Source organism: Hippopotamus amphibius, chromosome 15 (assembly GCF_030028045.1).
Source record: "Hippopotamus amphibius kiboko isolate mHipAmp2 chromosome 15, mHipAmp2.hap2, whole genome shotgun sequence".
In the NCBI taxonomy this organism is placed as follows: domain Eukaryota; kingdom Metazoa; phylum Chordata; class Mammalia; order Artiodactyla; family Hippopotamidae; genus Hippopotamus; species Hippopotamus amphibius.
In genome coordinates, this window is record NC_080200.1 from 19,774,456 (window position 1) to 19,788,592 (window position 14,137).

General features: G+C 37.6%; 1 protein-coding gene across 1 annotated transcript; it reads left to right on the forward strand.

Moving 5' to 3' along the window:
• The first annotated feature begins 12,860 nt into the window (after nucleotides 1–12,860).
• On the forward strand, nucleotides 12,861–13,856 carry LOC130837255 (olfactory receptor 7A17-like). Its single transcript, XM_057710070.1, has one exon. It carries the CDS (start codon nucleotides 12,888–12,890, stop codon nucleotides 13,854–13,856), a length of 969 nt encoding a protein of 322 aa, XP_057566053.1. The 5' UTR covers nucleotides 12,861–12,887.
• Nucleotides 13,857–14,137: the final 281 nt, after the last annotated feature.

The following is a 14,137-nucleotide window of genomic DNA, read 5'->3' on the forward strand; positions in this document are numbered from 1 at the left end:
TAGTGATTCCTTGGTTGTTTAAGAGTGAATTGTTTAGCCTCCATGTGTTTGTCTTTTTTGCAGTTTTTTTTCTGTAATTGATATCTAGTCTCATGGTGTTGTGGTCTGAGAAGATGCTTGATATGATTTCAATTTTCTTGAATTTGCTGAGGTTTGATTTGTGACCCAAGATGTGATCTATCCTGGAAAATGTCCCGTGTGCACTTGAGAAGAAAGTGTAGTCTGTCGTTTTTGGATGGAATGTCCTATAAATATCAATGAAGTCGAGATGGTCTAATGAGTCATTTAAAGCTTGTGTGTCTTTATTTATTTTCTGTTTGGATGATCTGTCCATTGATGTAAGTGGGGTGTTCAAGTCTCCCACTATTATTGTGTTCCTGACGATGTCCCCTTTTATAGCTGTTAGCATTTGCCTTATGTATTGAGGTGCTCCTATATTGGGGGCATAGATATTTACCATTGTGATATGTTCTTCTTGGATGGATCCCTTGATCATTATGTAGTGTCCTTCCTTGTCTCTTTTAATCGTCTTTACTTTCAAGTCTAATTTGTCTGATATGAGTATTGCTACTCCAGCTTTCTTTTGACTTCCATTTGCATGGAATATCTTTTTCCATCCCTTTACTTTCAGTCTATATGTATCCCTTGGTCTGAAGTGGGTTTCTTGTAGGCAGCATATAGAAGGGTCTTGTTTTTGTATCCATTCAGCCAGTCTGTGTCTTTTGGTTGGAGCATTTAATCCATTTACATTTAAGGTGATTATTGACATGTGTGTTCCAATTACCATTTTCTTAATTGTTTTGGGTTTGTATTTGTAGGTGTTTTCCTTTTCTTGTGTTTCCTACTTAGAGAAGTTCCTTTAGCACTTGTTGTAAGGCTGGTTTGGTGGTGCTGAATTCTCTTAACTTTTGCTTGTCTGGAAAGCTTTTGATTTCTCCCTCAAATCTGAATGAGATTCTTGCTGGGTAGAGTATTCTTGGCTGTAGGTTTCTCTCTTTCAGGACTTTCAGGATATCCTGCCATTCCCTTCTGGCCTGCAGAGTTTCTGTGGAAAGGTCAGCTGTTATCCTGATGGGTTTTCCCTTATATGTTGTTTGTTGCTTTTCTCTTGCTGCTTTTAATATTTTTTCTTTGTGTTTAGTTGTCGTTAGTTTGATTAAGATGTGTCTTGGTGTATTTCTCCTTGGGTTTATTCTGTATGGGACTCTCTGTGCTTCTTGGACTTGGTGAATTATTTCCTTTCCCATGTTGGGGAAGTTTTCCACTAGAACCTCTTCAAATATTTTCTCAGACCCTTTCTTGTTTTCTTCTTCTTCTGGGATGCCTATAATTCGAATGTTGGTACACTTAATGTTATCAGTGAGGTCTCTGAGACTGTCTTCTAATCTTTTTATTATTTTTTCTTTTTCCTGCTCTGTGGCAGTTATTTCCCCCATTCTATCTTCCAACTCACTTATTCGTTCTTCTGCCTCAGTCATTCTGCTGGTTATAGCATCTAGAGTATTTTTAATTTCAGTTATTTTGTTATCCATTGCTGTTTGTTTTTCTGAGTTCTTATGAACTGTTTCTTGTACTTTCTCTATTTTGTTATCGAGATTTTGTATCATTTTTACTATCATTACTCTAAATTCCTTTTCAGGCATTTTTCCTATTTCCTCCTCATTTATTTGGTCTTATGGGTTTTTTTCTTGCTCCTTTGCCTGCATGGTGTTTCTTTGTTTCCTCATGGTTGTCCAAACTTTTGGGGTTGCTTGTCCTTGGGTTTTTTTGCGTTATTCTGTGACCAGCAGAGGTTCCTTTATTGTTCGTCTGTAAGCGTCGGTGTGTGGGGAGGGAGAGGGTACAACCGTGGCTCCTTCTCCTGGGAGGGAGTGAACAGTGGCGCACTGATGTCTCAGTCAGGCTTGGAGGTGCCTGTTGCAGAGGGCGCCGGTGGCTCAGGGGTAAACAGAAAGTCTTAGAGTTGGGCCTCTCTCGGGGGTTTTTTTCTTTTCTTTTTTTTTTTTTTTTTTTTTTTCTCTCGGCAGCCTCCCTGCTGCTGGCGTTGCGAGGGGTTTTAATCTAGCCCCACCCGAGTGCCTGAGGGTACTTGTTATCCCTCAGCGCCTTAGGTGGCCCGCAGGGCGTCTCTCCACTGCCTGTTGCAGAGGCGCGGAAAGAGAGAGAGAGGCTATGCGCGTGGCTCCTCCCAGCCGCCAGTGAGCCTGCAGCCTCCAGCCGCCATCATGGCCGGGCAGCTCTCAGGAACGGGCACTCCTCTCCGCCGGCCTCCTCCCTCCTGTCCTCTCGGTCCGTCACCCTACCGGCAACAATGTTTCCCACACTGAACCAGCTCTCCTGCTCCCACACTTCCGCTCCTGGACCCTCCGTTCAGCCGCGGATCGATGTCTTGGTCCGGGAACGCTGAGCTGCGCTGCGGACCCTCCGAATGTTTCTCACTCCCTCCCGTCTGCCACAGCTCCGCCGCTTCACCCTCTTTGAGCCCTCGTAGATGCCTCCCTACCGGCTATGTCGGGCTCCCCGCAGTCCCATCCGATGTCCGAGGCCGTCTGCATAAACTGAATATATTTAAAGTGTACAGGCAATAGAGGAAATAGAGGGACATTCCCAGACTGACATCAAGATGGCAGTATAGGAATTTCTATATATGCCCCCTCCAAGAAACATCAAATTGAAGAAATAGCTATCAACATAAATACCTTCACAGGAGCAAAGGATTCCAGATGAAGCATTACAGGGCCTTAATAAAGCAAAATAATTGTTAAAAGATGCACTAAATAGGGTAGGAAGGACAATTTCACATTAGCCCTGTCACCCATACCCCAAGGCTGGACACCCCAATATGGAGAAAGAAACCTCAAAGTGGGGAAGGAAGAGTGAAGTGAGCACCTGAATTCACCTCAGATGCCAGTGCCAGGCCCATACCAGTGCCACGCTAGCTCCTGTAGGTCTAGACCTCAGACCAGTTACTGCACACACAAGCTTTTGGCTCACCCCAGCACTAAGCTGGGGCTAATGGTCTCAGGATCCATGCAGGCTCCTGCAGACACAGTCCATGCAGGCTCCTGCAGACACAGACTTGTGGCCCATCCAAGCACTAGCCTCACCCTTGAGATTCAACTTTCAGGCTTGGCATGGCACCAACACAGCATGTGGTTTCCCAGCCTCTAGGCAATCTCCCTTGAACTAAAGATCTCAGCCTCCACCAGGATAAGGCCAGCCTCCACCTACTGAGATGTCAGACTCTTCACATGGGTCACTGGCACCTGGTTAGCAAAACCTGGACCAAGAATCTATGCCCAACCACACAGAACTACATGTCATGTTCATCATCACAGACTCAAGTGCCAATAATTCCAAGATCCAGCCCCTGCTCCTCATGGTCTCAGACACTAGGCCGGACTCCAAGGAACCAACAACCAGGCCAACCACTTATTCAGGCCCCAAATCTGCCCACTCAAGGACTCCAGAAGCACCTCCACCTGTGACACCACAAGAGAGCCCACACAGTATTTTTGAAGGGGTGATTGCAGAATTGCTTTGCCTACAAAGACTAAACCATGAAGCAGTAAAAATTCTGAACCAAAAAATAAAGGTAAGGAGAATGAATCAGTGACATAAACTTCTGGATAACAACAACAATAAAAAAAAAAAAAAACAGAAAAACAAAAAACAAAACAAGGACCTAATGATTTCACTAGTGAATTCTACCAAAAATTTAAAGAAGAATTAACATCAATTCTTCTTAAACTCTACCAAATGATTTAAGAGGAGAGAACACCCCCAAATTCATTTTACAAGGCCAGCATTACCCTGATACCAAAGCCAGATAAAGACACCACAAGAAAAGAAAATGACAACTTGGTATCCCTAATTAATAGATTGGGATTGCCATATATACATTACTTATAAGAAAAAAAATATAAAATTGTACACTTTATGCAGTTTATTGTATGTCAATTCTATCTCAAAAGTTCTTAAAGAAAAAAATGAAAACAAATGAAAATAATAATATATATGCATACATTATCAAAAATAGTGGTAAACCAAAATTAACAGCACAGTAAAAATTTATACTTCATAATCAAGTGGAATTTATTCCTAGAATGCAGGGTTGGTTCCCCATAGTGAAAACAAACAAACAAAAAAATATACACTACATTGAAAGAACTAAAGATAAAAGAATAAAATAATCATGATTAAATATGACAAGCTCAATAGAAAAGGCTTTTGAAAAATTCAACCTCCTGTCATGTTACACAGTCTCAACAAATTTGGTATAGATGGATCATACCTCAAAATAGCAAAGAAAATATATAAGTCATAGCTGACATCATACTCAACAGCAAAAGGGTCAAAATTTTCTAAGATAAAGAATAAAACAAGGATATTACTCCCACTACCCCAGTTCAGCATAACACTAGAAGTTCTAGCTAGATCAATTGGTTGAGAGAAAGAATTTTAAAAATGTCCAAAACAAAAAGGCAGGAGTAAAATTGTCTTTGTTTGAAGATGATGTCATCTTATAAATAAATCCCTAAAGACTCCACCAAAAGAACTGTTAGAAATAGTAAACAAATAAATTTGGGGACATAAAATCAATCTTCAAAAATCAGTTGCATTTTTATACACTAAGAGCAAACCACCTGCAAAAAGAAATAAAATAATAACCCAATTTACAATAGTATCAAAAACAATAAAATACTTAAGATTAGGGACTTCCCTGGTGGTTCAGCAGTTAAGACTTTGCCTTCTAAGGCAGGGGGTGAGGGGTCAATCCCTCATTGGGGAGCTAAGATCCCACATGCCTCATGGCCAAAAAACCAAAGCATAAGACAGAAGTAATATTGTAATCAAAATTCAATAAAGACTTTAAAAAATTGTCCACATAAAAATATTTTAAAAACTAAATAAATACTTAAGATTGAAATTAACCAAGGACATGAAATATATACAAACAGGCAACTATAAGACATTGATTTAAAACACTGAGCCAGACACAAATAATTGGAAAGTTTGTCCTCATTTATGGATCAAAAGATTAAAAATTATTAGAATTTCCATATTACTCAAATCTGTCTACAGATTCCATGAAATCCCTCTCAAAATTCCAATTTTTATATTCACAGAACTATAAAAAAATTCTAAAATTTATATGGAATCACAAAAGACCCAAAATACCCAAACTAATTCTGAGAAATAACAAAGTTGGAGGCATTACACTTCTTGATTTCAAATTTTATTACCAAACTGTAGTAATTAAAATAGTATGGCATTCATAAAGAAAGAGCCACATGCACCAACAAACATGATTGAGAATCTGGAAATAAACCCACACACATATGGTCTAGCATTACTTAAAAACAGAGCTGAGAATACTCAAATCAGAAATAATAATATCTTCAAAAAAATGTTGCTGGCAGAACTGGATATTCAATAGAAAAAAATTGAACCCCTATCTTACACAACTCAAAAATTTTGACTCAAAAAAGGATTGACTTAAACATAAGACTAAAGTCCTAAAATTCCTAGAATAAAATATATAGAAAATCTCCTTGACATTTGTACTGTCAATGCTTTTTTTGGATATGATACCAATATCGCAAGTAACAAAAATAAAAATTCAAAAGTGGGACAACATCAAACTAAAGAGCTTCTGCAGAGCTTTGGTGGTGGTGCAGTGGTTAAGAATCTGCCTGCCAACGCAAGGCACATGCTTTCAATCCCTGGTCTGGGAAGATCCCACATGCTGTGGAGCAACTAAGCCTGTGCACCACAGCTACTGAGTCTGTGCTCTAGAGTCCGTGAGCCAGAACTATTGAACCCATGTGCCACAACTACTGAAACCTGAGTGTCTAGAGCCCATGCTCCACAGCAGGAGAAGCCACTGCAATGAGAAGCCCATGCACCACAACAAAGAGTAGCCCCCACTCTCTGCAACTAGACAAAGCCTATGCACAGCAACAAAGACTGAATGCAGCCAATAAATAAATAAATTTATAAAATTAGAGAGCTTCTGCATGGCAAAATAATCAACAAAATAAGGGGGCAACTGACAAAATGGAAGAAAATATTATTAAACCTTATATCTAATAATGAATTAATATCCAAAATATATAAGGAAATCCCACAACTCAATAGCAAAACACAAATAGCACAATTAGGAAATGAGCAGAAGATCTGAATAGATATATTCCAGAAAAGAGATACACAAATGGCCAACAGGTACATGAAAATGTGCTCAACATCATTAATCATTAGGGAAATACAAATCAAAATCACAGTGAGATATCACCTTGTATCTTGTAGAATGGCTATTATCAAAAAGCTGAGATAAATAGTGTTGGTTAGGATGTGGAGAAAAGTGAACCCTTCTTCCTATTGATGAGAATGTAAATTGGAACAGCCATTATGTGAAATAATATGAGGTTCCTCAAAACATTAAAAACAGTACTACTATATGATCCTGCAATTCCATTTCTGGGTATTTATCCAGAGGAAACGGATGATTAGATGGAGAAAGTGTTATATACAAGCTTAGAGGTGTGATAGATGCTGAAAGTGTAGACCTATAAATGGCAGGAAAGTTCAAAGAGAAGGAGCAAAAAATTTGGATTCACCTGACTTCTAAACTGGTCTCTTGGGAACAGAGAATCAATAGGAACATGTCCTTGCCATCCATACCAGTTTCACCCAGATAAATCATGTACTTAGAATTTGGAGGGAAATGTACCTAATGAACAGATATAGGGAGTTAATTCTCCTCTGCTGCAACTTGGGTTGGATACGGCATCATTGTTTCTTTGGGGTTCTAAGTCTGGCTAATGGACCAATGTTTGACCTCTTCCTTCTATTTTGTCTAGGGACAGATTTCAATCTCCACCATCACCATTCAGTGAGTAATTCATTTTTCCACCTGGAGACTATCTCCTTTGAGCTCACATCCAGGTGAGTCTGAGAGCCCCATAGACAGTGTAGGAGTGGGTCAGAGAGCATGAAACCAAGAATGTTTACCTGAGGTCACCTGTGAGTCATTTCTGCCTAACCTGGAGCCCAGAAATTGCTGTGGTTATTTGCTTGTTCACAGAATTAGTTAATTAATCAATTAATGTATTTATTTATGATACCCAAAATAGAAGTGAATATTGTACTCAGCAATGCAGGGTCAATGTTGAAAATTAAATTATACTGATGGAAGCCCAATTAGAAGAGGGAATGGAAGGTATGCATTGCTTTCAGTAAAGTAGAACCTAAGTCCAAGGACCTTTGCAATTAACTGAAGTAGAGAAATATCCTTATTAGCTGAGGAGGGATACACAGTTAAGTGATGGCATTTCTTTTTATTTTTAAGATGGTACAAATTTGACTGTTTGTATATTAATAGGAAAAATCCAGACTAAGGGATACTTGAAAATATTCTCTTGCAACAGCAGTTCTTGACACACAGCTCTCATGGTGTCAGCTCAGTGTGGGTATTCACATGAGAGGAAATTATATAATATGTGGAAAGAGGCATGGTAAGGGCCTTTACTTTCTAATTATTTCATTACCTGTGAAGCTGAATGTATTTATGGGTTTATTAGATATGTACTTTTTCCATTGTAAATTGTCTGTGGAAATCCTTTCCTTTTGCATAATGAGGTCATAGTGTTTTTATTCTTATTTGTCTTTGCATTCATTAAAATAATGAGTTTTTTTTTAACCAGCTGGCTGTTTTACATTTGCTTAATTTATGTATGCATACATTTCTTGTTGAAGAGAGGAATACTAATTTTCTAGAGATATTGGGAGACATCCTTGTCACAAGTCAAAACTTTGGAGGTACATGGGACCTAGTAAACATAGGTTATCAGCCTCAGATTTGGATAAAACCATAATTCAGGGTTGGGATAAGGTGTAAGGAGGTGAGCCCTCGGGAAGGCAGGAGAGTTCATGGAGAAGGAGGCATAAAGACTGGATTCATCTGACTTCTAATCTGGTCCCTTGGGAACAGAGAATCAACAGGAATCATTTTCTTTGTGTTCAGAACAGTGTCCCACAGGGAATTTATGTGTTCAGAGGTGGCAGTAACAATGGAAATAGTGCCTAATGAGCAGCTTAGGGAGCTATAACTACCTCTTCTATGACAGTCCCACTGTGTGTGCATCCCTGGTGCTGCAAAGACTTGGTTGTTGCATTTGGAGTCCTTTAAGTGGCTCGGAAACCAATGTTTTTCTCCTCCCTGCTGGCATGTTCGGGAACAGAGCTTCCAGTCTCCATCATCAACCATCCAGAGGGTAATTCAGACTTCCACACAGAGTTTTTCCTCTTAGAGACATTATCCAGGTACATCTGAGAAATCAGGAAGTATGTGAGGAAAGGTTCAGAGAGAAACGAACCTGAAAACTTCTACCTAAGGTCACCTGAGAGTCACAGCACCCTATCCATGAGATGAGAGATTGTCATGCTTTTTTGTTAGTTAGACTAATTAATCTATAATTAATTTATATAATATGTTACAAAGAGAAGTGTCTTTTGAACTCAGAAATACTACTATACAGTTGCAGCCATGGGAATAGGAAGTTCAGTTTAGTGAGAATGAAGAAGGAATGGAAGCATAAAGTGGTTCCAGTAAAATTAGATCATAGCTGAGGAAATTTACAGAGATTTAACTTTATGAGGTATTCTGGGCATTAAGGGGATATAGCTGGGGTTGGAATGCTGCCAGAAGCAGATAAGTTTTTTCCCATCACAATCTCTCAGGAGCCCCCGGAGCATTCTAGATCATTTTACCCCATGATGTGTAGATACCTCCTCTAACTCTCAGTTTTTGATTTTTTTTATGTTTCCTTAAATATTAGGCATAAAATGGGCATATAAATATGGATCTCTATATTTACATGTCCTTGGGAGACATCAATTGAAATTTGTGTACTATTTCCACATTCTTTCTTTTAATTGAAGTGACATTGGTTTATAACATTATGTAAGTTTCACACGTACATCATTATATCTTGACTTCTACTACAGTGTCCTCACTACCAAAATGCTAGTTTCCAACCATCACCACCAACCCCCCCCATTCTCCCCTCTAGTAACTATTCTGACTATTCTGTTACCAGAGGGGAGAGGAGAGGGGTAGGAAAAATGTTTTTATTGGAATTGGTTTATTCATTTATTTAATGTTTTTTTTTTCTTTTTTATATTCCTCACATGAGCGAAATCATATGGTGTTTGTCTTTTCCCATCTGACTTATTTACTTCTATCAAATCCTCAAGTCTAGATGGACATTTGTCACAAATGTCAAGGTTCCTTCTTTTGTTTTGACCTGGCAGATACATACTACATACTTCCATTGTAGAAACATATTGCATCTATTTTATCCATTCACCTATCAATAGACACTTAGAGTTGCTTCCATATCTTGGCTATTATAAATAATGCAGCAATTAACATTGGCATGCATACACTTTCTTCAAATTATTGTTTTTTTTTTGGGGGGGGGAATGGTAAATGCCCAGAAGTAGAATTGCTAAATGATATGGTAGTTTCATTTTTTAATTTTCAGAAACCTCCATACTGTTTTTAATAGTGGCTCCACCAATTTACATTCCCATCAATAATGCATTCTCCCCATTCTCTTCAACACTTGTTATTTCTTGCCTTTGTGATAACAATCATTCTAATGGGCCTGAGATGATATCTCATTGTGATTTTGATTTGCATTTCCCTAATGGTTAGTGATGTTGAACATCTTTTCCCATGCCTGTTGGCCATCTCTATGTTTTCTTTCAAGAAATGTCTATTTATCTCCTCTTCCTATTTTTGAATCAGGTTATTTTCCTTTTTTTTTTAATTGGGGTATAGTTGCTTTACAATATTGTGTTAGTTTCTGCTATACAATGAAGTGAATAGGCTATATGTATACATATATCCCCTCCCTCTTGGACCTTCCTCCAACCCCCTCCATCCCATCCATCTAGGTCACCACAGAACACCAAGTTGAACTCCCTGTGCTATGCAGTAGGTTCCCACTACCTATCTCTTTTACACATGGCAGTGCATATATGTGAATCCCAATCTCCCAATTCATACCAGCCCCCTCCCCTGCCCCACTTCCACATGTCCATTCCCTATGTCTGCCTCTCGATTCCTGCCCTGAAAACAGGTTCTGTGAGCTTTTTATAAAGTTTGTATATGTTGTCTTCTCATTTTGTTAGTGTTTTTGTTTGCTTGTTTTTTTTTTTTCTATGTAAAATCTTTTTAGCTGATGTAGTCCCAGTAGATTACTTTTGCTTTTGTTTCCCTTGCCTGAGGAGATATATCTAGAAAGAAATTGCAAAGAGCATACTGCCTATGTTTTCTTCTAGAAGCTTTACGGTTTCTCAGGTCTAACATTCAAGAATTTAATCCATTCTGGGTTGGTTTTTTTTTTTTATATACTTTTTGTTTCAATTGTAAAATGAAATTGCATTCTTAATTTATTTTCCTTTTAGTTCACAGTATATAGAAACAATTTTTATATTTTGATTTTATACCCTCTAACTTCACTGTATTCATTTATTATTTCTAACATTTTTTAGTGGAATATTTAGGGTTTCCTACACATAAAATCATGTCATCTGCAAATAATGATAATTTTACTTCTTCCTTTCTAATTCATATGTCTTTTTTTCTTTTCTTGCCTGACTTCTCTGGTGAGGGATCCAATACTATCTTGAATAAGAGTGGGGAGAGTGGGCATCTTTGTCACATTCCTGAACTTAGAGAAATAGTGTTCAGTTTTTCAACATTGATTATGATGTTAGCAGTGGGTTTGTCATAGATGACTTTTATTATATTGAGGTACATTACTTCGATAACCACTTTACTGAGAGCTTTTTATCCTTAAAGGGTATTGAATCTTTTAAACACCCTTTCAATATCAACATCTTTTCTGCATCTATTGATTTGAACATGATTTTTGTTATTCATTAACTTATTGTGGTTTTTCATGTTGATTAACTTGCAGATGTTAAACCACACTTACATCTCAGGAACAAATCCCACTTGATTATGGTATGTGATCCTTTTATGGTATTGTTGAATTCAGTTGCTAATATTTTGTTGAGACCTTTTGCTCTATGATTATCAGAGATATAGGACCAGAATTTTCTTGTTTTCCTTGTTGTCCTGGTCTGGTAAAGTTGGCCTCACAAAATTAGTAAGGATGGTTTTATCTATTAATTTTTTGGAGGATAGGTGTTAAATGCTCTTCAAATGTTTCATGGAATTCACCCCTGAGGCTGCCTTGTCCTGGACTTTTGGTTTGGGGGAGCTTTTTAATTATGGCTGTAATATCTGCACTAATGACTGGTATATTCCAATGTTCTATATCTTCATGATTCAGTCTTGGGAAGTCGTATGATTCTAAGATTTTGGTTGTTATTTCTAGGTTTCCCAGTTTGTTGGCTTATAGCTATTCATAATAGTCTCATAATCCCTTGTATTTCTAATATATTTATTGCTAGTTCTCCTCTTTTTTTATGATTTTATTAATCAGAGACTTTTTTTTCTTAGGGAGTCTAGTAAAGTTTTGTTAATCTTGTTTATCTTTACAAAGAAGAAGTTAATTTCATTGGCCTTTTCTATCCTCTTTAAAGCCTTTATTTCATTTATTTCTGCTCTGACTTTTATTATGTTCTTTCTTCTACTGCCTTTGGGCTCTATGTTCTTTTTCTATTTCATTTAGATGTAAAAGTAGATTGTATAGATCTCCCTTATTTCTTGAGGTAGGTATGGATTACTGTAAAATCCCCTCTTATTACAGGTTTAGTAATATTGCAGAGATTTAAGTATGCGATGCTTTCATTTTCATTTGTATTTGTGCATTTCTATGAATCCTTTGATTAATTTTCCAATAGTGGTCCAGTAGCATGTTGTTTAGCTTGCACATATTTGTGATTTTTCCAGCTTTCTTCTTATACTTGATTTGTAGTTTCATACCATTGTGATCAGAAAATACTTGATATAATTTCAGTCTTCTAAATTTATTGACTTATATTGTTTCCCAATATATGTTCTAATCTTGAGAAAGTCCCACGTGCTCTTGAGAAGAATGTGTATTCTCCTGCATTTGGATTGAATGTTCTGTACACATTTATCATGTGCTTCTGGCCTAATGTTTCATTTAAGGTTGCTGTTTCCTGTTGACTTTTTGTCTCAATGATTTATCCATTGATGTAAGTGGGGTGTTAAAGTCCTCTACTACTATTGTGTTGCTATCAATTTCTCCATTTAGTTCTCTTAATAACTGGTTAATATATGACAGTCCCTCCCTTTTAGATGCATATATATTAATAACTATTATAACCGTTATAACCTTGCCGTCATCATTTTACAGTCTTCCTGAACTCTCAGTAACAAACAACACCCTCATCCACTGTTTTCAAACCTATTTTTCTTTCTTCATGGCATATATCATCATGTGACATGGTATATTATATTTATTTGATTATATTTTCTCACTATCATTCTATTTTTTACTTTTGTTTCTCAGCATCTTACACCTAGAAAATGGCTGGTACTAAGCTTATATTCCCCAAATGCATGAAAATATTTCCTGTTAAAACTGTTTAATGCATGATCCCTTGGGAAAAATCTGAAAATTTTCCCCACATCATAATCTATTTAGGACCACCTGAGCACTTCAGATCTTTTTACCCACTTACGTCTGTATTTTTCCTCTCTCTCTAACAGAATTCCTAGTCAGAGATGTCACAAAATACTCTTTAAATGTGAAGATTCACACTATATATGTATATATAGTTTGTAAAATATACATTGTAGCATTTTGAATGAATAATGCTCAGCTGTGTAAAATTATTTATGTAATTTTTTTTTCATTCCTAGTAATAAACAGCAGTACATGGTACCAGGAAATGATACACAAAGTTCAGAATTTCTTCTTCAAGGATTATCAGTGGAAGCAGAACAGCAGTCACTCATATTTGGAATTTTCCTCTCCATGTACCTGATCACTGTGTTTGGAAACCTGCTCATCATCCTGGTTGTCAGCTCAGACTCCCACCTCCACACCCCCCTGTACTTCTTCATCTCCAACCTGTCCTTTGTAGACATCTGTTTCACTTCCACCACCATCCCAAAGATGTTAACAAATATACAGACCCAGAGCAAAGTTATATCCTATGAAGGGTGCATCACCCAGATGTATTTTTACATACTCTTTGCAGCATTGGATGATTTTCTTTTGACAGTGATGGCCTATGACCGCTTCTTGGCCATCTGCCACCCCCTGCACTACATGGTCATCATGAACCCATGGCTCTGTGGATGGCTGGTGCTGCTGCCCTGGGTCATTAGTGCCCTGCTTTCCCTGTTAGAAAGCTTACTGGTGTCACAGCTGTCTTTCTGTACAGAGTTGGAAATCCCCCACTTCTTCTGTGAAATCAAACAGGTTGTCCAACTTGCCTGTTGTGACACTTTTGTTAATGACACAATTATATATATTACAGCAGTGCTCTTGGGTGGTGGTCCCTTGGCTGGTATTCTTTACTCTTACTCTAAGATAGTATTCTCCATACATGGAATCTCATCACCTCAGGGGAAATATAAAGCATTTTCCACCTGTGTTTCTCACATCTCAGTTGTCTCCTTATACTATTGTTCGGGCCTAGGAGTATATCTTAGCTCAGCTGCTACCCACAACTCACACTCAAGTACAACAGCCTCAATGATGTACACTGTGGTCACACCCATGCTGAACCCCTTCATCTACAGTCTGAGAAATAAAGACATAAAGAGGGCTCTGAAAAGATTCGCTCAGATGGCAGTTATAAAATGGGAAATTGTTCTGGGTCTGAATAAGCATCCTTGAAGAAGGACTCAAAGCCTTCAAACAAGAAATTCCTATTCTTTGATCAGATTCTCAATTTGAAAATGCCTCTTCTATTTATTTCCTGGAATTTCAATTTATTTGACTTCAACCCTTTAAACAATTTGTGTACTCACTTTTTGAAGCTTTCCCCTTATCTGGTGAATTCTTCTTCCATTTTCTTTCGTCCATTTTCCTACTTGTATATTTTCTTACTTTCACAATGTTTCCACAGCCTTGAAGAAGAAAGACTTGGAAATTTTGATTAATTAGGAGGTACAGCA